This window comes from Hippopotamus amphibius, chromosome 4, assembly GCF_030028045.1.
Source record: "Hippopotamus amphibius kiboko isolate mHipAmp2 chromosome 4, mHipAmp2.hap2, whole genome shotgun sequence".
Taxonomy (NCBI): Eukaryota; Metazoa; Chordata; class Mammalia; order Artiodactyla; family Hippopotamidae; genus Hippopotamus; species Hippopotamus amphibius.
This window is the reverse complement of record NC_080189.1, coordinates 99,270,219-99,295,693: the sequence shown is the minus strand read 5'-3', so window position 1 is coordinate 99,295,693 and position 25,475 is coordinate 99,270,219. Positions and strand designations below refer to the sequence as shown.

The 25,475-nt window shown below is 38.2% G+C and overlaps 1 protein-coding gene across 9 annotated transcripts in view; it reads left to right on the top strand.

The window, feature by feature from the left end:
- KLHL7 (kelch like family member 7) overlaps nt 1–25,475 on the top strand; it is a 65,346-nt gene that overhangs the window by 18,436 nt on the left and 21,435 nt on the right. For 8 of the 9 annotated variants that reach the window (XM_057732449.1, XM_057732451.1, XM_057732457.1 and 5 more), the window contains 6 exons: nt 566–668; nt 1,578–1,671; nt 1,944–2,068; nt 3,548–3,723; nt 6,052–6,226; nt 13,110–13,252. In XM_057732449.1, coding sequence (XP_057588432.1) covers nt 566–668; nt 1,578–1,671; nt 1,944–2,068; nt 3,548–3,723; nt 6,052–6,226; nt 13,110–13,252 — 816 coding nt within the window. Of the gene's footprint in view, nt 1–565; nt 669–755; nt 935–1,577; nt 1,672–1,943; nt 2,069–3,547; nt 3,724–6,051; nt 6,227–13,109; nt 13,253–25,475 lie in introns of all 9 variants that reach the window. The other variant, XM_057732458.1, reaches the window with a different exon arrangement.

Here is a 25,475-nt window from a genome sequence, read left to right as displayed (position 1 = left end):
CCTATCAGAAGCGCATTTTAGAGAACTGTTATTTAAGGAAAGAGTGCTGAACGGACATTTGGTTCGTCTACTCTGTATATTCTGAGTTGTTCTGTTTCAGGGTAGATCCATGAAGACAACTTTCTTGGAAAATGCAGTGTGCACTCTGCATTTTATCAAGGACAGTTGTTAAAAAGCAGATTGTTATGTTTGAAAAACCATCAAGGACATTGCCATTATGTCATTTAATGTCCCCGTAAAATCTCACCATGAGAAATATCTTAGATTTGTGTCAGAAAAAAAAAAAATTGGGCTTCCCGCAAAGATTAGTAGACCACCTTTTTTCTGATTATAAAGATCTTTTTTTTTTCCTGACTGTTGGGAAGCTTAGTGCCAAATTTTGAGACAGCAGACTCTGTAAGTCCTTCCCAAATAGGATTTACATTATAAACAAAATCTGTGCTGGAAAAGGACTGGATTTAAATAGAAAATAGAGATAAAGCATTTGGCAAGCACCTGTTTTATATCTTTGCTAAGCCATGCTCGTTGAACCCCTTTTAATTTTATTTATTTCTCTCTTGATTAGAAAACATTGTGCGATGTGATCCTTATGGTCCAGGAAAGAAAGATACCTGCTCATCGTGTTGTCCTTGCTGCAGCCAGTCATTTTTTTAACTTAATGTTCACAAGTAAGTGTCTTAAGATAAAACATATTTTTTCTATGAGAATTAGGTGGGGTCTAATTGAAAATATGCCTTTTCCCCCCATTTTAAAAGCACTTAAGTTAAGGGCATAGAACAGTGAAGAGATTGAAGAGTGGTCTTGGTGATGATTGATCAAAGCAAAACTGTCCTTTCGTTAGCCCTAAAGGCCCAAAGTCTTTGTTGATGGAGATATAGCTTCTACTTGAATACTGGATTTTTTCTTAACCTCAGGTGAAACAGCAAAGGAGCAGGTAAGACTTATGGCATTTTATCTAGGAAGTTCATTAAATAAAAATGAAAAGTGAAATATAGTAGAAAGAACCCTCATTCAGAGTTGAGAATTGGGTCCAAGTCCTGGTTCTTCTACTTAGTACTGCTTATGTGCTTGATCAGGTTATGTACTATATCTGTCTCAAGTTTTCTCTTTAGTTTTCTGGCTGTCTACCAGGGTTTTGGGGAAGAATGAGAGTTTTGCCAGTGAAAGCTGACTATATGTATACATAATTCTCATTGTTCTTGTAGGTTTGTTCCAGCTCTAGCGGAGGTATTTTGCCCATAGCAATTTAAGAGACTACTACCAAATTAATTTAGGAGTTGGGGAAATACTAAAGATTTAGTATTATTTAGTTTTATGTCTCTGTTCACTTGGGCTTTTTTTTTTTTTTCTTAAGTACACTAACTCAGAAATTTCTTAAATTATTTTAAGGCACATCTCAAGTATGGATAATTGATTTGCATTTATCATAGGAACATGTTGGGCTCTCTGGGGTGTTTTCTTTCAGAGAGGTCTCTGTCCTGTTATTTCCTCCAGCAGTTAGCATAGCCGAGAGTGATCTGGTTCTTCAGTTGAACTCGTGGCACTCATGCCGTTTATGTCTCTCCTCTTTGTGTTAGCTAACATGCTTGAATCAAAGTCCTTTGAAGTGGAGCTCAAAGACGCTGAGCCTGACATCATCGAACAGCTTGTGGAATTCGCTTACACCGCTAGGTGAGTGAAGGATCGTTCCTGCTGTGGAGGAGTAAGGTCGGGACCTGCCCTGGCAAAGCGTTGTTGTGACAAGTTGGTGTGCTCCAGATTCTTCAGAGTGAAAAGCCACGAGGCTGGGAGAGTGGGGTTTGAGGGTCCTGTGATATACTAACTCAAGGGTTGAAAAGCTTAATTTTTGGTTTAATTTCAGGACCTGGTAGGATACATTCAACAGTAGCATTATTTAAATAATAAATTGTAGGAAACTAATATTTACTTTAACTTATTTACAGAATTTCTGTGAATAGCAACAATGTTCAGTCTTTGTTAGATGCAGCAAACCAGTACCAGATTGAACCTGTGAAGAAAATGTGTGTTGATTTTTTGAAAGAACAAGTTGATGCTTCAAATTGTCTTGGTAAGAAATGAGATTCCTATTTTTTAAAAAACCAAGAAACACCTTTGATGTGTATTTTAATAAAGAAAAAAACATGGTTATAAGTATCATCATGTAATCTTTTTTTCCCTCATTTAATCTTAAAAATGTTGTCCACTACAAAATTTTACAGTAATATATTTTAAGAGGAGGTTAGGGAGATACGTATTAACCTGGACAGAAACAAGCCGTAAAATACTGTATCAACCTTTTCCAAAATAAAAAACAGCCTCAGTAATGAGTTTTTGTGTGTTTAGGAAAACGAGTAAGGATTTACTTCAGAAATGATAGAATGATTCAATGTTAAAAAAACAAGCATAATTTACTATACTAACATGCTATAGGAAAAAAATTCTTTAAATCATAGCAACAGATACTGAAGGCACTTTTGTATTTTTAGTACCCATTCCTAATGTTTAAAAAAAAACTTTTAAACTAGAAATAAAATACCTAGTTAACCTGTATGTGTCTGAAACCTAAAGCAAATATTCTTTGCATGGAAACATGCTACTGTTCAACTTTGTGCTGAAGATTTCCATTAACGCAGTCAATCAAGAAAATGAAAAAGGTAACAAAAAAAGTTCCTTAAGACAGATTGACAACTGAACACTAAAGTAACATGTTTACAGCAGATATAATCTTGTTTAACCACTCACTACTGTATGTGCCACAGATCACATACAGTAATCCGTGGTTTTATTTAGGAGGGGTTGGCAGACTTTTCCTGTGAGGGCCAAATAGCAAATATTTTAGGCTTTGTGGGCCACGTGTCACATGCAGTCCTTGTTGATGCTCTTCCTCCTTCTCCTCTCCTTCCTCTCCCCCTTTTCTCACAACCCTTTAAAAATATGAGAAATGTTCTTAGCTGCTGACCCTACAGCTAGATGTGGGATGAACTTAGCTTGTGGACAGTACTCTGCAGACTCCTGATACAGAACCTCCGTAATCAACTAAGGGGACCTTCCCTCCTAGAGAGAAAGTAAAACAGCTGAATGGCAAATGTATAGGGTTTCTATGAGGAAAACTGTTACTTACGTTGAAGGCCATTTAAAAAAATCTTAAGTGGAGATCTGTGTCATGTTCCTAAGTGGAGCTCCTCCATGTTGTAGAAACAGTCAACTGTCCCTAACAAAATCCAAAAATTCAGCAGTCCTAATTGAAGTCATATCAGGATTTTTAAAAAGTAAAACATTATAAGCTTATATTAAAATTTATTTGCAAGAGAAAATGTTTTACCAGTAGCCAAGAAAAGTTTGAAAAAAACACTGAAGGGGGCCTGTTCTACAAAGTACCACATTCAGCCACACGTAAGATGGTGTAGTATTGGCATAAAAATAGACAAATCAATGGAAAAGAAAAGGAATTATGAAATTTATTGTCTCATGTTCCTAGAGTCATACTTTATCTTCAATGTATATTTTTAAGGTATTTTTTATTCATTTATTTTCTTACTGTGTTCAGGTATAAGTGTGCTGGCAGAGTGTCTAGACTGTCCTGAATTGAAAGCAACTGCAGATGACTTCATTCATCAGCATTTTACTGAAGTTTATAAAACTGATGAATTTCTACAACTTGATGTCAAGCGAGTTACACATCTCCTCAACCAGGACACTCTGACTGTAAGGGCAGAGGATCAGGTAACTAAACAGGCTCTTCACATTTTAGTAAAAATGTCCCTACGGATTTCTTATGCGTCATTTTTGGATACATGACAAAAGAATCATATTAGGAGAGAACATGTTCTTTACATAAAATAGAGTATTCCAAATTCTGTTTCATAGGAAACGCAAGTTTTGGGTGCGAGTAGGGGCTAGCTATTTCAGAGATAGGCCACTTGCAGAGATGCTATTGGGTGTACAAAACAATGCCTCCCCCAGAGCTGTCCACATCCTAATCCCTGGAATCTGTGAATATGTTACCTTACATAGCAGTTGCAACTTTGTAGGTGTGGTTAAGGCTCTTAAGAGGAGGAGATTATTGGGTGGGTTGAATGTAATTGTAGTCACAGGGGTCCTTAAATATGGAAGAGGGACGCAGAAGAGTCCATGTCAGAGGGATGCGGCATGAGATAGACTTGGTTGGCCACTGCTGGCTTTAAAGATGGAGGAAGGACCACAAGCCAAGGAATGCAGGTGGCTGCTAGATGTTAGAAAAGACAAGGAAATGGTTTCTCCTCTAGGCCTTCAGGCAGCCCTGCTGACACCTTGATTTTTGCCCAGCGTGTGACTCATTTTGGACCCTGACCTCCAGAACTGTCAGATAAACTGTCAGAGGTGTCAGCTGGGTATAGGCATTGGGAGCTGGGTGGGGTAACACTTTAGTATGCAGACATTCACTTAAACCCTGTTTTCAGTTCCCCATCCTTCTCTGTATGTTAAGTCAATAAGTTTGTGATAATGTGTTACAGCAGCAATAGGAAACTAATAGAGGTACAGGAAGATCGTATGCTTTGAGTTACTCTTGTTCTAGAGATAAGAGGTTTGCACTGTCTTTCTTTCATGGCCCAGAGTATTAGTTTGCAGGTTGACAGGTTGGACCCAGAGACCCTGACTAGGCATAAAGAAAAAACTCATATGATCAAAATTGACTGACTTATATATAGAACAGAAAGAGAAGAATAAAGTAATTTTAGACTGAAGAAACCTGGCAAACTTGATGAACACTACCTACGGGTTAATATCATCAGTGATACCATGTTGATAGCACGTACCCTTGTGTACTGAGGATGGCATGTCACCTCTGTGTCTGCCTCCCAAAGAAACTATAACCCCTTCCTTATCAGGAGAAAAACAACAGACAAACCCAGACTGAGAGACAGTCTATAACATACCTGATCAGAACTCAAAACTGTCAAAAGTCATCAGAAACAAGGAGGGTTTGAAAAACTGTCATAGTCTACAAGAGCCTAAAGTGACATAATGACTAAATATAATGTTTCTTTTATGGGATTGTGAAAAAGAAAACATTAGACAAAAACTAAAGGATTTTTTTAAAAAAGTATGCCCCTTACTTAATAATAATGTATCAATATTGGTTCATTGGTTGTGACCAGAGTTTCATACTAATGTACCATTTTAACAGCTGAGTGCAGGGTGCATGGCAACTCTCTGCACCATCTTTGCAACTTTTCTGTAAATCAAAAACTATTCCAATAAGAAGTTTATTTTAAAAAACAGACCAATTGCCATAAAAAATTAACTTATAGGGAGATCAGCCTTACCAACACCAACCCAAAATAACTAATGTAACTAACTCAGACGTGTGTGGCAGATGTATGTGTATGTGAAATAATAGGTTTGTTTTCAGTGTGTTTAAACTAGTAATTTGTAAATCAAATTATGTTGATAAACTTGGACTTGTTTGGTACAGTTAAATGAATGCTATAATATTATTTTGGAAAGCAATTCTTATGTAAATATCCTGTAATTTATTTTTTACATATAGAATTTTTATATCAAAGTTTCTGGAAAGCAAATACACCTATCAATTCACAATTCAGGAATATTAGATTGAAATAAAATCACGATATGACCTTCATATCTCTTAGGATAGAAGGCTTGTGAGGAAGTTAACCTGTTTTCCTGGTACCATACGAACGTATATTGAAACTATCATTGACCAACAGATTGTTTTTCAGTGGGAATGTACATCATATCTCCTTCCAAAAAGGAAGCTATATTTTGCTGAAGAACAATTACAGATTCAACATCTTCCCTCTCATTACATTATCTAGTAGTAATTAGTTCTAAAAAACATATTACCTAGAAGAATCGCTAGAGCATTGTATAAACTATTCTGAAGTACAGGTGGGCGTTTGGGGATGAAAGCAAATACCTGCATAAAATATTGGGAGTAAGCGGTTGTGTCTTCATGAGATTCTTCCCCATTAATGTGAGAGTGAACATAGATAATGGGAGGTGCTGCTGTCATCTGAGAACTTTCCTATGCTGTTTTTCTCTCCTTAGGTTTATGACGCTGCCGTCAGGTGGTTGAAATACGATGAACCTAACCGCCAGCCATTTATGGTTGACATCCTTGCTAAAGTCAGGTTTCCTCTTATATCAAAGAATTTCTTAAGTAAAACAGTACAAGCAGAACCACTTATTCAAGACAATCCTGAATGCCTTAAGATGGTGATAAGTAAGTTGCCTTAATATCTGTTTATAACCTGATCGTGTAGCCAGTTTCTCATGGGCGTAACACCCTTTACAATGGATCAGACTTGGTAGCCAAGGAGAAACACTCGAGACTTTAATCTTCCGGGTAGTTAATCTATTGGGGTTCTCAACTGTCTATCTGGAGGGAACTTAGCCTCAGCCGTTATTTTATAGAAACGTGTGATAGAAGTTAAAAAATTACTTACACTTTGTCTCCTTTTGTGTACAATAATTTTCATGCACTTTGTGTTTCCTTTTTAAAATAATTTAGTCCAGTGTACTGTGATCACATTTTTTTTCTTAAAGAAAAAGTTTTGTTTGTTGTGCCTGCAGCACATTTTTTGCACATTTTCTTTTTCATTTACTTAATTTTTCTTGACTTGCAGGCTAAGTTCCAAACCCTGTGTAAAATGCCACTTAATAAAATTGTCTGTTCAATTAAACAATCTGTTGCTTTTATTTTTTGGAAACACCCTTCATAGAGCCTTCCTTCTGCCTATTCCAGTACAGAGGGTTTGCCCTTTAGGCTTAAGGCACAGTTCTGGTCCTGGGACTTCCCTTCCCTGCCCGTCTGAGATGTTCTTTCACTCCTTTCCTAAGTTAGACTATCTTCCTCAGCCCTTAATTCTATTTGATTGAACATATCCTGAAAAGGTTCCTGAGAAAAAGTATATGATCAGTAAATATTTGGATATTTGACAAAACTCATATCTTTATTTTATCATAAAATGTTGAAGGATAAACTGAGTATGAATTATGTTGAAAATCATTTTCAGTTAGAATTTTGGAGGCATTCTTCATTATTTACTAGCTTTCATTGTTACTTTTGAGAAATCTGATGCTAGTTTATTTATTATTCCTCCTTGTAAGCATTTAAAATATATATATATATATTTTTTTTTAATCCCTGGTGTTTTGAAAGTTTACCATAATGTACCCTGGTGTGCATCTTTTTTTTTTAAGTTATTATATTGGGTATTCTCTATTTTTTCAGCCACAGATTTCTCAGTTCTTTATTATTGATATTCTGATTCTTTAGGGATTGAGTCTGTAATATTTTCTTAAGTCTCTCTTGTATCCGTCTTTGCCTCTTTATCTTTTTGGAGATATCCTTAATTTTTCCTTCAGCACTTTTTTTTTCTTTTCTTTTTTTTTTTTTTTTTTTGGCCTCACCACTTGGCTTGTGGGATCTTCGTTCCCCGACAAGGGATTGAACCCGTGTCCCTTGTAGTGGAAGCATGGAGTCTTAACCACTGAACCACCAAGGAGGTCCCATTAAGTTAAATATAGTTATTTTATGTTCTGAATTTGATAATACCAATATCTGAAGTCTTTGAAGACCAAATGCTGCTATTTTTTCATTGACTTATTCCTGTTGGCTTGATTCTTTGTGTTTTATAATTTTGGATTGTGAACTTATATATATATGTATGTGTTTTGGGGGTTTTTTTTTTTAGTACTTATTTATTTGGCTGCTTCGGGTCTTTGTTGTGGCATGTGGGATTAGTTCCCTGACCAGGGTTCGAACCCAGGCCCCCTGCATTGGGAGTGCAGAGTCTTAGTCACTGGACCACTGGGAAAGTCCCGTGGGCTTATATTTGATTGACCTTAATCTCCAGGAATATTGGGAGGTGTGGGTTGCATTCCTCCTGGTTTTCCCTGTTTTCCTTAAGAGGAGAATAGTGTTTGCTTTTACCTTGTGCCCTGGGGCACAACAATCCAGGATTGCTTGGAATTTTCCTCAGCTTATAGGTTTCTAGACTTGTAGGTAGGTACATTCAACCTCAAACCTGCATGAGCTGTCGCTATAAATTGTCAGGAGACTTTCCCTCTACCTGGAGGTGAAATTGAAATAGGCAGATTACTATATTTCCCTGCTGCCATTAGGCCGTTTTCTTAGCCTCTCTTCATTAAAAAGTATAACCAACCCAAGTGATCCAGCTTTAGATGGAGCTCTCAGTTCCAGGACTTGTCTTGTGGAAATCCAAGACCTCATTTTATTTCCCTCACACAGCCAATAATACCAATTTCTAGGTTTCCAGTGTTATTGAAAGCCCTCAGAGTAGCTGCAGGGTCTCTTAATGCTCACCATTCTGGTGTTTAGTTCCCTCTCTATTTTTGGCCCTCTGGTATTAGCTATGCACTTAAAAGAATGTTTGTTTTATTCTTTCCAGCATTATAGTAATTTTGTAGCAGGAAGTTATCTCTGAAAGTCTCAACTGTCCTTCTGCTATAAGTAGAAGATTAGCATATTCTTTAAACAGGCATGAAATGTGTAGGGTAATGACTGTGGTATGCTAAGATAAGTACACTCCTGCTGACTCTCCCAGGCTCTTCTTGAGTTCCCATTCATCTTAATCAAACCAAAAACCACATGGACAGTATCCACACATGGGGTAGCAGTGTAGGTTTCAATTAATATGTGATGAGCAAAAAAGCCTCTCCTAGAAGGTGTTTAGAAACCTACTTTGAAACTTTAAGTTGTTTTTGGTACTTCATCTGCACTTTTCATTTAAGGTATAGCTGGTTTCAGGCACAAAATTAGGGAAAGAAATAAAAGAGAAATGAGAACTTTCATTCCTAAGATATCCTTCTCAAGAGTGGCAGTAAGTTTGTGTCCTGATTATTAAATAGTATCACTTGCCCTTTAATTTGGAAGTAAAATTTCTGTTAGAGTTATCACATAGCTACTACTTAATAATATTGTTGTGGTTTTAGGTAAGTTGACCCAATACTGTCCTCTAGTTTGGAAGAGTATTACAATATATCCATACAATGGAATGCTCTATATTTACTAAAAGTATTTTAGATGAGTATCTAATAATATAAAATTTTTTCATGAGTGGCAAAAGCATAAAACAGTGCATGGTGTAATACCTTTTGGTTCCAGTTAAGTTATCAAGAAAAAAAAAAGAGGGTATGAATCAAGGACATATCCTTGTGAATATCTACATTTAAGTAGTGGTAGGAAAAGAACCAGGAAAGGAGAGTTCACCAAGCTACTTGAACCACAGGTTGGTATCTTGAAAACCAAGGTTTGGGGAGTTTTAGGAAGTAGAGCATAGGTTGCCACTGGTTTCTTTAAGTACAGGGAGGTGAAAGAAAATCAGGACCAAGGTGACTTTAGATTAAGACTTTCATCTTTTGGATTTCATACTTGCTAATATCAGATTTTTTGCCTCTGTTTGCAAACTGTGTGTTACATTTCTCATTTTATTAGGTAGAGAGCTGCACCTGTTTCTTCATACATTGTGTAAGCTGTTGAAGATAAATTAGCCAGTCTCAATGAAGTATTTAGTTCTTATGTAGATTTTGAATTGATTTAGAAACAGGATACCAGGATTATTCCAGAAATCCAACCAAGTGTGGGGATTAGGCTCTTGAGCAGGAATCTTTATTTTTTTGTTACGTTTTTTCTTTTCTTTTTTTGTTTTATCTTGTTCTAAAAAAAGAACAGTGAGTTCTGAAATTCCTTGACAGGCTCTAGCAGCTGAGACTCTTCCAGGCTTTGGAGCCTGGGTAGAGCTTAGTGGAGGAAAGACGGCCTCCGGTCTTCAGATCATCAGTTACCTTCCTGCCATCTGACTTAGGGGCTGCCTTTTCAGAGTATAAGAAAAACAAAAAAGATGATAGGAATATAGAATGAAACTAAACTGAAAGAATTTACAACGAAAAAATGAGTCATAAAATCAAAATGAAGAACACAGTCAAAGCCACCACAAAGGTTCAGACCAAGTTCTTAAAACTTGCAAATAACAGTCCCTGACTCTCAAAGGGATAACTCCCAAAGGAATAAGCGTAAGGAGCAAGGTGCTTCTCGGGGAAAGGTGCCAGAGAGCTTGGCCCCACTGTCCTGGGGGAGAAACAGCCCATCAGCGAAGGAACCACAGTTTGTGCTTCTGACAGGGATCGACACAGCTGGCCCCAGTCAGCTACTTTTACCCAGTGGCCTGTTCCCTGGAGCAGTTCCTGTTTCTCTCCTTCCCTGTTCTCTGCTCTTGTTGGGAGTACTGTGTTCATAGATTCCACAGTATACCTCTGCCCTGTGTGGAGCCCTCCTAGAGCAGCGGCTCTCAAACCCCACATCTGTTGTGGTGTAGTGTTCAATAATTTGGATTTCTAACAAGTTTCCAAATGATGCTGCTGGTCAGGGAACTACGCTTTAAGAACTACAGTCTTAGACCTAGAGTGGGAGAGCAGGGGATGAGGAAAAGTGGTTTTTACAATTGTAAAGGATTGTAAAAAAAAAAAACAAAGAATATATGACAGAAACCATATGTGGCCTACAGAGCCTAAAATGTTTGCTCTCTGGCCCATGACAGAGAAAGTTTGCTCACTCCTGACCTAGAGCAGGCATCTGAGCCTTGGCTGCTGAGTGTTCCCACTGTTGTAATGCACAGTGCTTCTGCTCATGCTATGAAACGGAACGAAATGCTAGAAATGTTGATACTGATTTTCATTCCTTCACAACCTGTTCTCCGAACCTGTCTTCCTCTCTCTATCCCTCTCATAAAGGCCCAGCACAGCCTCACGAACAGAAGTGTTTTCTGCCTGTATTGAGAATTGCTTACTTTATTTTTGGATCAGTAATACTGCACATCATATACAATTCAAAAAGGTATAAAAGGGTATATAGTGAAAAGTAAGTCTCACTGTAGGTAACCATTATTATCTTGTATATCCTTCCAGAGGTAGTCTTGAGTCTCCACGTACACAGTAATTTACTGACATATACTGTATAAATTATGTATAAAAATATATATGAAGATATAAATTTTTATTTAAAAATTTTTGAGTAGCTATTTATTTTTAAATTTTATTTATTCAGGGAGCTGTATTGGGTGTTCGTTGCACATAGGCTTTCTCTAGTGGCAAGTGGGATTTACTCTTTGTTGCGGTATGCAGGCTTCTCATTGCAGTGGCTTCTCTTGTTGTGGAGCACGGGCTCTAGGCGTGTGGGCATCAGTAGTTGTGGCTCACAGGCTCAGTAGTTGTGGTGCACAGGCTTAGTTGCCCCACAGCATGTGGGATCTTCCCAGAGCAGGGATCAAACCCGTGTCGCCTGCATTGGCAAGCAGATTCTTAACCACTGCACCACCAGGGAAGTCCCAATATATATTTTTAAAACAAATGTTATCACACTCTGTGTACTCTTCTACATCTTGCTTTTATTCTTTCTTTTTTTCCTTTCTTTCTTTTTTCTTTTTTTTTGGGGGAGACTGCACCGCATGGCTTGTGGGATCTTAGTTCCCCAATCAGGGATGGAATCGTGGCCCTTGGCATTGAAATTGCAGAGTCCTAACCATTGGACAACCAGGGAATTTCCCATCTTGCTTTTTTTCATCCCACATTATTGGAAATCGTCCCATATGTACATATTACCTTTCCTCGTTCTTCTCAACAGCCACGTGCAGTATTCCATTGTGTGGGTATACCATAATTTTTAACCACTTCGCTGACAGTGAACTTCAGGTTGATAAAATCCTAACGGGGGAATTACTGTCTAAAAGGTGTATGCATTTGTGATTCTCACAGATCATGCTATGTTGCCCTCCAGATAATTTGTGCCCATCCACATCCCCACCGGCAGTGTGAGAGGGTGCTCTTCCAGATAGTTTGATCTTGCACAATCCGATGAGTGAGAAAGTATGATTTTAATTTGTTTCTCTAACTAGAGCACTTGAGCATTTTTTCATGTGTTTAAGAGTTATTTGTAATTAGTTCTTTTTCTGTGAACTTTGTTCAGATACTTAATCTAATTTTCTCTTAGTTGATGGTCTTAATATTAATAGAATATTTTTTATGTCTTTTATATGATTTATAAATACTTTCCTCACTTGTCATTGTCTTTTGATTTTGTTTTTTCTTTTTGCCATGCAATAGTTTAACTTAAAATTTTATGTAGTTTTGAATATTTTTTTTCATAGCTCCTGTGTTGTTTGTCTTAGGCTTCCTCATTCTGGGCCTTTTTTTTTTTTTTTTTTTTTAAACCATCCTGTTTTTCTTTTAGTTCACTTATGAGGTTTGTTATATTTTAAAATATTCTATTGATTTGGAATTTGCTTTAGAGTAAAATATGAGGTAGGGGTGCAAATATTTTCTCCATATCATTGTCTAACATCATTTATTGAACAATCTACCTTTCCCACACTGTTTTGAAATGATATCTTAAAACTTTTTAATTGTTGTGTGCCCCTTGACTTGACAAAATTAAGGAATTGCTGAAGGGTCATATTAGATCACAGTAGTTCTGAATCCTCATTGCATTTTAGAATCGTCTAAGCAGTAAGTACTTCTCAAAGTTTTATGTGCATCTGAGTTACCTTAGGATTTTGTTAAATATGCAGATTCAGTAGGTCTGGGATTCAGTATTTCTAACAAGTTTCCAAGTACTGAAGCTGTTGATCTTTTAACCACATTTAAGTGGCAATACCAGTGCCTCAGCTCTACCAGCAGAGACTTTGATTTAACTGGTCTGTGGTAGGATGTAGGTGTAGGTAGTTTCTGAGATTTTCTAGGTGATTCTCACGTACAGTGGAGACTGAGAACCGCTGGGTTAGGAGATCTGAGTTTCAGTAAGTAGTGTTATGGCAGCTGTCTCTTGGAAAGCCAGATAATTCACTGGTATTTAGTAAATGGGTGGAACAGTCTTAGCATTAATGGTGATTGCTGAGAATAATGAATTGATCAGGATTCAGATTATTATACATTTTTCCTGTCTCTTTCCACTCACTCTTTCCTTAAATGCTATAGAGGGGTGATAGGAAAACAGTTACGGAAGTAAAAACAGTTTTGTTTGGATATTTCCTTTTCAAAGTAATAAAGTGCCTGAAGTTCTTGAAGAGTTGCCATGTCTTTTTCTGCAGGTGGAATGAGGTATCATCTCCTATCTCCAGAGGATCGAGAAGAGCTGGTAGAGGGCACAAGGCCCAGAAGAAAGAAACATGACTACCGCATCGCCCTATTTGGAGGCTCCCAACCACAGTCTTGTAGATATTTTAACCCAAAGGTAACTAATTTTTATTCTTGTTTTTGTTTTTAAAAGCACTGAGCATGTAGACACACACCTACCACCAGTAGTAATAACTCATATTAGAGATGTTATAGTTTATGGTGTTCTTTCGTAGATCTTACAAGATACATAGTTATCACCTTCATTTTACAAATAAGGAAACTGAGGCTTAGATTTCAGATGTTCCCATGATTGCCCTGGAGTGCTGCATAGTAATCATCATCAAAGAAAACGGAGAACAGTTCTGTCTCACTTTGCTAGGAACTCCTTGCATTTGTTACAACTCCTTGCTTTCCTTACATGCCATTTTCAATGAAAATCTGCTTCTGCAGCTATATGGGTTTGTTTGTTTGTTTCCCCTTTAGTAGATATGTTTGAATATAAAATAACAGTCATTCCAGAAAATGTGGGAAATCTAGACCATCACGAACAAGAGAGATAAAATTACCTTTAATCCAACCATCTGGAGATTATTACCAATTTTAGTGTTTTCCATTTTATGTCATGCCAGTTGGGCAACAGAGCCTGAGTCATAGGTCTAGGAACACAATTTTTAAAAATAAATAATTAGGGACTTCCCTGGTGGCGCAGTGGTTAAGAAACCGCCTGCCAATGCAGAGAACATGGTTCGATCCCTGGACACGGAAGATCCCACGTGCTGCAGAGTAACTAAGCCCCGTGCTCTGCAACAAGAGAAGCCACTGCAATGAGAAGCCCACGCATCACAAAGAAGAGTAGCTCCCGCTCCCCACAACTAGAGAAAGCCCACACACAGCAATGAAGACCCAACGCAGCCAAAAATAAATTTTAAAAAGATTTTAAAAATAAAGATAAATAATTAGATTATGAGAACGTCTATTGATATTTCTACCCCTTGTTTCTTAGACCTGTGTTTTTTGGCTGTGGGAGAGATAATACCGTATTGTGTTGTTACATCATGTATTGCCCAAGCAAAGCACTTGCCGTAATCCTAAAAGCGCCCTGATCTTGCAAGGTGGTACTCATAATGAATGTTGAATCTCAGCACTTAATGGTCTCTTGCATCATCTTGTAGGCCCATTTTTTGTTGATGATCGATACCTGATGTGTCCAGAGCATCCTTTTTACATCAGAATACTTCTGGTACTTCTTTCTCTGAGAAGTGGGTCCTTGGAGGCTTTCTGTGTAATACCGTAGTGGTGATATACAGGCATTTATAAAAACATATGGTGGTGCTGCCAAGAGTGCAAAAGACAGCAAAGACCAATCCAAATCAGAATCGGTATCAATTCCAATGAGGACAGAGTTCTGTCCGTTCAACAATGGAAGGGTTCCAGTATAGTTAGCCTGGTATTAGGAGACTAACTGGTTCCCTCAAGGTGTGATAAATCAAGTGCTTAGAACCAGTCAATGTTGCCAGCAGAGTGGGCGCTGGCCAGTGGAGCGCCACATGGGCCTCAGGGAGGGAAAGTCCCTCAGCCTCTATAGCCACTGCCTTATGCGGTTACTGCACGCTCATCTGTCACTGCCACTGGAGTCACTCATAAGCCCATTGAGCAAGCAGCGGATGGGGGAGGAAAGAGAGAGATGCAAGCCTGTGCACATGATTATTAAGAGACTTTGCTGCAGCTGTGGGCACTCCACAATTCATGTGGGGCCCAAATTTGCTTCCTTTCTGGAGGCCCTTCTGCATTATCCTTCCTCAGATCTCTTTGACAGCAGTCTTTCATTCTCGCTAATTTCAGGTCTGTATCCATCTGGGTAAACCAGTAGTCAGCGTCCAGTAATTGATAAAAACTGACCTGAGGCTTTCTCTACTAAAAGGTGTAAAGGACACTAAAAGGAACTGCTTGAAAATCTGTTGTATCAGGATATGTCTCTTCTGTATTGTCCTTCAGTACCATTCCTGAAGGGACTAGAATGCTTAAGCAGTCCATCTTTGGCTAGTACTATCACAAATGAACCAAGCTTAGGTCTCTCAAATTTGTCAGCTCATCTGTGGGGACCACCTCCATGAAGGCATAACCCTGGGGGAGGGAGAAGGCCTCCTGAGTAAGGATTGTGATTATCCCATTGGGTATTCTGTGCCTTTGGAACCTCCATAAGCCCAGTTTTATGTTTAAATACTAGATCCTGGGTTGAAAGCATACTGTTTGAGATTTGGTAGGTCAGGTAAAACTGTTCAAAATAGGTTAATGATATGGTCACCTGGATTCCCTTGGTGTCAGACATTTGCTATCCATCAGACCCTAGTGGCCAGCCCGGAGCCATTTACTGAAAAAAATGATACCTGCTTAAAGTAGGCTGGCCTTGCTCCAGAATCCCAGGTGTGGGCTCGGTGGTCATACTGGGACATGTGTCGTTACATGCAGCATCCCAATGCCCTAGGATCACAGGAGAGCCTGAGCAGCTGAGCATTACTATTGTAGCCTGTCCCACTTAGAAAGCTGTTCCGTTGATAGGTTTTACTCGCAACTGGCCACTTCTTGGTTTACCCAGTAAAAGAATAAATGTAGGACACTCAAACACAGGGTATGTGTCATCTCTAAAATGTTAGAAGATGCTTGGGGCAGCAAGCCATCCTTCATTTCCAAGGGGTTATACCAACATGCTGTAGATCAGGCCTTGGCAAACTTTTTCTATAAAAGACCAAATAATAAATATTTTCAGCTTTACAGGCTACACATTCTCTGCCATAACTGCTCAACTCTGATGCTGTAACAGGAAAGCAGCATCATAAATGATACGTAAACAAATGGGCATGGCTGTATTCCAATCAGACTTTATTTACAGAAGCAGTCAGTGGGTGGGGTTAAGCCTGCAGGCCATAGGCATCAATACAGGAGACCTTTGGCAAGATGAGAGAGACCAGAGCTCCTCCAGGTGAGCTTTTAGCATAGAGTTAAGAGTCTAGAGATCTTGAGGTCAGACTATAAAATTATTTTATTTTCCCTGCCAGTTGAAAAGAAATTCCATCTAATGATCTGGGTAGACAGTAACAGAAATACACATTAGCCAGAGTGTTAGTGGTTGCTTCCATCTGGTCCAGTGAGGAGACCACACCTGGCCCTGCTGCAACAGTTCGAGTCACCAGTGTGAGTCCTATAACGCACAGAGTGTGCATGCTGTCAGGTATCAAAAATACCTCCCAGGAAGGAGCGTCAGATTAGATTGGTTAAGTATCATCACATTCAGACTGTCCCTGTGCGCTGCTCTAGGGTCATGTATCTATCTCTGGTCCATTCCTCCATCTCCAGATATAGGCTGATTTTTTTTTTTTTTTTTTTTTTTACTAAAGACATCTAGCTTCCTTTCTCAGTAGAAGACTGAATGACTGGCAGGTACCATGAGGCTTCATGGCCTGTGCAGTACAATCCAATAAGCACAATGTCAGTGTGCTTAACAGGTTGATACACCTACACATCTATTTCACACCAGGTAAGGTTAAGACTATTGACATTTCAGTGGCTATTTAATTTCATTGTTCTTTTAATTTTTCAGGATCCTTTTGAGTCAAGAGCAGGAAATTTATAAATTCTGTTTTCAAGGAAAATCTGAAGTCATAGGAGCTTAAATTGTAATTCTGTGAACAATGGCTTTCAGGTGTTGATATTAGTTACACCCGTCTTGTTTCCCAAAACCTCACTTTGGTGTTGATTTTGACAGTTCGAAAGCAATTAAAGTATGTTTTGGTAAGAAGATACTTTATCTTAAAGTAGCTGTCTGTTTTGATGTACAGAGGGACAAGGGAGATCCTAATTTATTTGGTTTTGGAGACAACATTGTTTTTAGAATGAGGCAAATGTGGAATGACTACTAGCACTTTGTTTTCGGTCTGTAGTTGTAATGCTTTCCTTGATTTTTTTTTTTAATTGGACAGTTGAAAAAAAGAGATGGATACCCTGCAGGAGCCTGGAAGTGAGACTGACTTCAGGATTCTCACTCATTTGGTGTCTGCCCTTTGTTGTTGTGAATGGCGCATACTGAGCGCTCCTTTGTGTCCTCAGTCACAGGTTTTTAGACTTCCGGTGGAAAATGTTAAATAACTGAGGGTATAACTACCAAGCAAAACATCCTCATTCCATCAATTGTTACTTATTCCCTACCACAATAGCATTAGAATTCCATTACAGTATTTATTAAATATTTCTATTAGAAGTACCAGCCTCTCCTTTCTTTCTGCTAAAAACTTCCTCTGGGAAATTCTCACCAGTTACCATTTTTTAAATATGATATTTTAACATAAGTTGGATGTCTTTATTGTTTCTAATGTTAAAACAATTGGGGAGGCTGATTTCATTATAAGTTATTATTATTTACCTTGAATCTCCCAAGGCGAACATTATTTCATTTTTCAGTCCAAGTAGACTGCTTAATAATAAGTACTGTATAGGAATTGTTTTAAAATTCTTGAACTTAATATTTTCAGAGATGTTAAATTGGTTTTAATTGCCATTAAATTGGAATCCATTGGTGAATTATTTTTACTGTATTGATCTCCTTCAAAGAGAGAGTTTAAGCAGGACTACTTAATTGAATTATTTAGAATTAAGCCAATATCCCTGTAAACTATGATCTTTAGATATTCCTTGGATATCACTTGTGAGAGGTGGCAAATATTTGTATTAATTGCTGACTGAAAAATAAGAAAGAAAATCTTAACATTTTTTTCTAGTGGATAAGTAGATAAAGTAGTATAGAAATCTTGGGTTGCTATACTGAATTGAAATGATATTGTTCTTGTCATGGTCCTCTCATGAAGCCTACTGAGTTTCCCCTTCCCCACCTGTACCTGTTTTTAAAGTTTTCAAGTGCTTATTGAGTACTAAAAGAGTTATTCGTCTGACTCCAGCGCTCTGTTCTTTTAGAATTGGTGTTCTCGAATTGTAGCATGGGAATGTTTTATGATATTGATGCCAAAATAAAAGTTGACTTAATTGACCAGATTATTCGAACTATTCCTGTCAGTGAAATGATGAGCTTTGAGGGCTTAAAACTTTGTAGGGGTCTTGGCTCACCGCTTTCATATGATTGAGAAATAGGAGACTGTGCCCTAGAGAAACAGGGATTCTGCATATTTCCTGCCAAAACCAAACAAGGAGTAAGACCAGCAGAGTGAGGCCCAGACCCTGTACATTGCAAAGGCAGGAAACCACACGCTGCCGCATTTCGCTGAACTCAGGCTCTCGGCAGTGAGAGCACAGGGTCCCAACCACTGGACCACCAGGGAATTCCCTCTGAGTACCTTTTCCTACCTAAAACTTCGAAGCAGACTCATCACTGAGCTTAGTGTCTGGCCCAACGTGGGTACTCAGGTTTGTGAGGATGAATGAATCAGTATAACTTCATATAATATTTCACAGGCTCTTTTGTCAGTTGGTTTTATAGAACTGGATTTAAATATAGGTGAGCCCTAAATCAAAAGAAATGAAGTTACTTTCAACACAAAACATACTTTTCTCTTGGAAATATTGCTTACTAAAGGTATCAAAGTGCCTTTTCTCACAATATCATAGCTACCTTCCCTCTTAAACAGGCATTCACTAAGGAGACAGTCCTACACTAATATCAGGGGGGAAATTGGCAGTTATACAATGCATATGATTTTAAAAGACATGTGTGTAAAAGAAGTATAAACTTTATAGGAAAATGTTGCATTACAAAATTAATGTTTTTGTAAGAGTGCATCAGTAGTGTTTGTCACTAGGAAAAGAATGTTGTAGAAGCAGTGAACTGAAGTCAGAGTGAGTGCTGCTAAAATGATCAGGAGCATCTGTAAGGACAAAATATCCAAAATGGACAGCAATCCTAGGTGGATTGGACCTATAGCTGTGTCCACCAGGAACTGATATTGCTGGAATGCAGGTGTGGTCAACATGGGTATCCCTTAAGCTTCCTTAGTTTTCAGTATAATAGGTGCCAGTGGTAAAAATCGGTGTTCTTTGCAGCTTATACACAGTAAGTATTTCTCATGCCTGATTGTTTGCAGGCAGTTTGGTTAGACAGGTGGTCCTCAAGTTCAGGTAGAAGAGAGTGGAGCACATGCTGAGGTAAATTCTCAATAGAGTGCCTTCCTAGAATGTCTTCCAATATAGGGATACTGAGAGCCTCTGGTGTGCGTTTGTTTGTTTGTTTTTTGTTCTTCTTTCCAAGCATCTCCATAACACTTTTGTAGTTTTGTTCTAAAGTCAACCTCATAGAAAAGGGAACGCTCTTGCACTGCTGGTGGGAATGTAAATTGATACAGCCACTATGGAGAACAGTTTGGAGGTTCCTTGCAAAACTAAAAACAGATCTACCATATGACCCAGCAATCCTACTGCTGGGCATATACCCTGAGAAAATCATAATTTCAAAAAGCCACATGGACTCCAATGTTCATTGCAGCACTATTTACAATAGCCAGGACATGGAAGCAACCTAAATGTCCATCAACAGATGAATGGATAAAGAAGATGTGGTACATATATACAATGGAATATGACTCAGCTGTAAAAAGCAATGAAACTGGGACATTTGTAGAGACATGGATGGACCTAGAGACTGTCATACAGAGTGAAGTGAGTCAGAAAGAGAAAAACAAATATCGTATATTAACACATATATGTGGAATGTAGAAAAATGGTACAAATTAACTGGTTTGCAAGGCAGAAATAGAGACCCAGATGTAGAGAACAAACATATGGACACCAAGTGGGGAAAGCATGGAGGGTTGAGGGGGGAATGAATTGGGAGACTGGGATACCAAATTGTACACTCTAAATATATGCAGTTTATTGTAAAAAATAAAAAATGGAAAAAAAAATAAAAATAGAAAAGTCATCCTCATAGTCTTCAGCAGCACCTGAAGTTCCTGCCTTCAGGGATCACTTTCCTTCCGTGTTTAGTGACTGTGTCTGCAAGAAACCCCAGTGAAAATACTAAGTAAATAAATAAATAAAATAAGTAATAAAAATAAGAATGGAATCTTTCCATTTGCAACAATAACAAAAATACAACTCCCCATGAGAGGGATGACTTCAGACTCCCTCTCTGTAAGCCACAGCCAGCCATAATTATTATAAATTAACAGATCAGTCCACTTAAAAGACAGAGGGCAGAAACAAAGCTGTAGGCATCTGACTGAGGGCTGTAAGTGGGAAGGAATAAGGCAACTAGGAGTGGTAAATCTGTGTTTTGAAGGACTCTAGTCATCCTGACATTAGCTGGAGGGTAGTGGGTACCTAAGTGCAGAGCTAGGAGGTAAGAGTCAGGCTGGGGGAAACCAACAGGGAGTGAAATAAATTATCACTATTTTTACTGTACCACGTCACTCAAAAACTACTGTCTTGATTGTTCATATGATGACCCAGAGGCACAGTAAGATCTGTTATCCTAGAAGCATTAAATCATGTTCAGATAGGTTTCTTGTGATGCTTTTCTTTGAAAATTATTAATCAGTATGAGATAACTAACCTCAGCTGTTATAAACATCAGCACATTGTACAACAGCATATTGTACAGTCAGCTGGTTATAAAGTGCAGTTTAAACAAGTAATACTTTGTCATATATTACCAGTATCACAGTTCATCTAGAATTCAAAAGTTTGGGGTTGGGCAGCAGCAGGGATTATATGATGTATGAAAGACGTATATCACAGACCCGTCCCTCAGACAGACTCAAAGTGTATGAGGTGTACGTACACAAGCTTGAAGCAGTTAGAGAACACAGAAGCTGAGGTTGGTGAAGCGGCCACTGAATATATCTTTTCCCGTGATACAGGATAGATAATGACAGCTTTGGTGGTCTGAAAAGAAGAGATTCCCCTGGGTTGGATTTGTCCATGGACGCCTCATGGAAGTTTTCTTGAGGGAAACTTATTGGTAGAGTTTAGATAGGAAGAAAGAGAAAGAAAAGAATATATTGAATCCTAAGTACGACTATATCTTTTTGGTTTGATAAGTATGGTTATTAAAATTTTTTATAAAAAGCATGCAAAGTGTTTAACTGAAGGGAATCTAACTTTTTGCTTTACAAAAAGAATTTAGATACAGGTAGAAGAATTGAAGGACTAGGCCATTGGTCTTTTTTTCTTTTGTGAGACCTTTTCTTCGTCCTTTGTCTTGTCTCCCTCCCTCCCTTCCTTCCTTTCTAAAGGAAAGCAGCTGTTTTGTAGAAAGAGCATTTCAAGTCTAGGTATAGGAGCTTAGGCAAGTCAGGCTTTCTAAACGTCAGTTTTCTGGTCTATTAACAAAAGGTTTAAATCTTAGGATTTGTGTGAGTATCAGTTATGTTCATTTGACTCTTTGATCTTCATTCACTCAGTCACTTTCTCCCTGCCATCCTTAAGTTTTTCTAATTTTCCCATGTTTAAATGTTAAAAAGTCTTACCATCTTCTCCGCTTTGTTTTTTTCTTCTCCCTTCCTTACTCTTCCAAACCTCTTGGCTGGCTGCATTATCTATACTCTACCCACCTGAGACAGAGTAGATATTTGTCCCACTGGTGAGAACATTTTATTAAATGAGTATGTTACTGCATTTTGAGATTTGAGATAATCATTTCAAGTATCATATGCCTTCCTGTGCCAAGATTAAAACTTACACATGTGCAGAGTTCATCTAAAGGCAAATCTTGTCTTTGAGATATGTGGCAGGGTGCTACCGCAGGGATACTTCTCTGCTATTTCTTTTCTACTTGAAAGGAAAAGAGCTGTTATTGAGCATAATATTCATATCAGGTTTCACTTTTGAACTGAGTTTCATCTCACTTAAATTTCTGAGTAGGTTTGAGTTGTGTGTTTTGGTGGTATGGTTTTAGTTTGAGAGTGAGGGGAAGAACATTTTGTGACTTTATAAAACAGCAGTGATTCTTAATTAGTGATTCCCTTTGAGCTGATCTCTGCCCTCACTTCAAACTGCTCGCTAATTTTAACTAATCAACAGCTGAGAACTGCCCATTTATATGTTCACTGTTCCTAAGTTTATCTAGCAGCTTACAGTAGTACAGTCATGCCCTGTCCACCCACCCCCCCAACTGTGGAAGCCTTTTTTCCTAGCTGTGATGCTATATTTTATGAAGAACTTAAGTTACAAGAGTATTTTCTCCTAATGGTTGATTATTAAATACCATTGTGGACTTTGGGAGATTAATATGTTTACAGAAATATCTGTGTGACCCTGTTGAAAATAAGTGCATTTCAAAATGGGTACAGCCTGTGAAATTACCTGGCACGATCAAGTGTTCACTTCTGAGAAACTAGAGTGCCCTAATAGTATGCTACTGGGAAGGAAGGCAGAGACTGTTTCTGATCCGTCCTGTAGTTGAACTCAGCCCCATAGTATAATAGCTATTTAAGTGTTTAAATTCTTAAAGCCTTAAATTAGTTTTAATTTCACATTTCCGTTAAAACATTTAGCACTATTATAAGCATCTGGTGTGAGAAGTTGTTTTCTTTGTACCATACTTTTCGTATCACTTGCTTGGTTGTTGTATTTACTTTTTTCTGTTTCAGAAAAATAATATATGCACATTGTAGAAAATTCAAACACAGCAAGATAAAAAGGAGAAAGCCAAAGTGCTCCCAGCAGAAAAGACAGTCATCAATAGCTAATGAACGTTATTCGAGTCCTCTCATTTTTTTTTAATTTAGAATTATTTACTTTTTAAATTTTAATTTCTTTTTTTTTCTTCGCCGCACCTGGCAGCAGGTGGAGCTTCCCCGACTAGGGATCAAACCTGCGCCCTCTACAGTGGAAACATGGAGTCTTAACCACTGGACCGCCAGGGAAGTCCTTAGTCCCCTCATTTTATGTATGTGAGGTCATGCCATACATGTTATTTTACAAAAAGTTTGTTTTACTTTCTCAGCATTTATACTATGAATGGCTGAGGAGTATTCCATCGTAAGGTTATATAATACTATCATTTAATGCTAAGGATATACCATAATTTGCTTAACGCCTGTCTTCTTCATGCACATTTGGTCTATTTCCTGTTTTTCCCTTTTACAGAACCCCTGCAGTGAAACAACCTTGTATATGCCAAGTTTGTACACTGTCCAATTTTTTCTTTAGGGTAAATTCCTAGGAGAAGAATTGTTCTAGCAAAAGATAAAAATGGAAGCTATTTAGGTAGAGCAAAAAGGTAGACAAAAGCCTCATCCCTAACCCCAGATGCTGTTTGTTGGTTGGTCACAGGTCTCCGTGTTCCCCTGTGGTGAAGCTGCCACAGGACCAGGAGCCTAGTGACCAGGTGCACACTGTAATTTAAGGACAGCACTGCAGTGAGGAGCTGGTCCAAACTAGGAGCCACGTGCAGCATCTACAGTCTTTGAGTTTTAAAAGGTCAGAAATGAAGGGGGCTCAGCTGGATGAGATATACTTTTCTATAAATGTGTCTCCCTTCAAATATACTAAGCCCTGGGCCCTAATACCACACAAAGATACGGGGGGAAACCCCTGTTTTCAGAGAAGCTGTGGTTTTAGTGGTTGAGCATCGTGGTTATAAGTGGTTAGACATAGAGGCTTAGCAGAGACCTCACTGGCCATCCTGCCAACACCCTGATTTTATAGCTGAGGCTATTGAGGTCCTCCAGTATCAAGTCAAGTGCTCCGAGTCACTTAGCTAGAAGCACAATAGGAACAAGAACCCAGATTACTTCACTTCCAATCCATTGTTCTTTCTAGAAGGCCACATAAGATTTTTTAAAAAGTGGGGCAGTGTAGAGTTTAAAAGCACAGTCTGATAGATTTAGACTTAAATCTTGGATTCACAAGACACTTAACATCTCTAAGATTTAGTTTTCTCACCTGTTAGAGGATGATATTACCTGATAGGGTTATTGAGGAAATTAAAGAAAATGTTTTAAGATGTTTCAGCATCCTGTAGAGGGAAGTGCTCGATAATGAATAAACAAATAGTAGTTCTTTGTTTAGTAGTATATTCTAAGTCATTTGGACTCTAAGATCATCGGATTTTAGGTCTGAAAGGGAGGGGCCCTAAGATCATCTACTTGTCTTTTTGATTTACGGATAAGGAATGTAATATCCTTGGGAAGTTCAGTGACTTACGTGAGACTCACAGCTCCTCCATACAGATAGCTCAGTGCTCTAGTTTCTCAGCTACTTAGAGCTATATTTTTTGTGACTTTGTGAAATGAATGAAGCCCCAAGTGGTGGTGGTGGTGGTGGTGGTGGTTTTTCTTAATTTTTATCGCAGTATAGTTGGTTTACAATGTTGTGTTAGTTTCAGGTGTGCAGCAAAGTGAAACAGTTATACATATATCCACTCTTTTTTTAGATTTCTTTCCCATATAGGCCATTAGAGTATTGAGTAGAGTTCCCTGTGCTCTGCAGTAGGTTCTTTTTAGTTATGTATTTTATATATAGTAGTGTGTATATGTTAATCACAGTCTCCCAGTTTATCCCTCCCCCAACCCCACCAGTAACCGTAAGTTTGTTTTCTATATCTGTGCCTCTGTTTCTGTTTTGTAGGTTCATTTGTACCATTTTTATGGATTCCACATATAAGCAATATGTAATATTTGTCTTTCTCTGTCTCACTTCACTCAGTATGAGAGTCTCTAGGTCCATCTATGTTGCTGCAAGTGGCATTATTTCATTCTTTTTTATAAGCCACAAGTGTTTTGGTGTACTTTTCATGAAACTTCTTATAGGAATGTTATGGCATCTGGCATAAACCTCCTCTCTCCTCTAGTTTTGCTTGATATTCTTCCAAATGGTGCAAAATAAAGTTCTCAAGTCTTAAAAATAAAAAGTTTTTCATTTTGCCTTTTGGTTGTCTTGATTATTATTCAAATATCTGTAGTGTTTCTCTTCATGTGTTTTCAGAATACAGAATATATAAAATCAGTCCTTACTCTCAAGGAAAGTAGCAGGCTGATGTTTTTGCCTAAGGCATTTAGAGAAAAATATTATAGCCCTTCAACTCAAGAAACCTTTCACTTCCTGTAGCAGTGTCCTACTGCCGAAAAATCACACAAGACAGATGTAATGGAGAACAGTTTCCAAAGTTGAAAGAAAGAAAGGAAGGAAGGGAGGAAGGAAGGGAAAAATAGATGATAGATACACAGATAGAGAGTGCTCAGTCATTAACTCCAGACTTCAGTGTGGTGGGGATTCAGAAAAAGGAAATTGGGGAAGCTTGCAAAAAGAAAAGGAGTCTTGAGTGTGAAAAAACTCTAGAATGTGATGTATCACAGCAGAGGCAAGAAGGCCGACTGGGGTCAGGAAAGATAGAA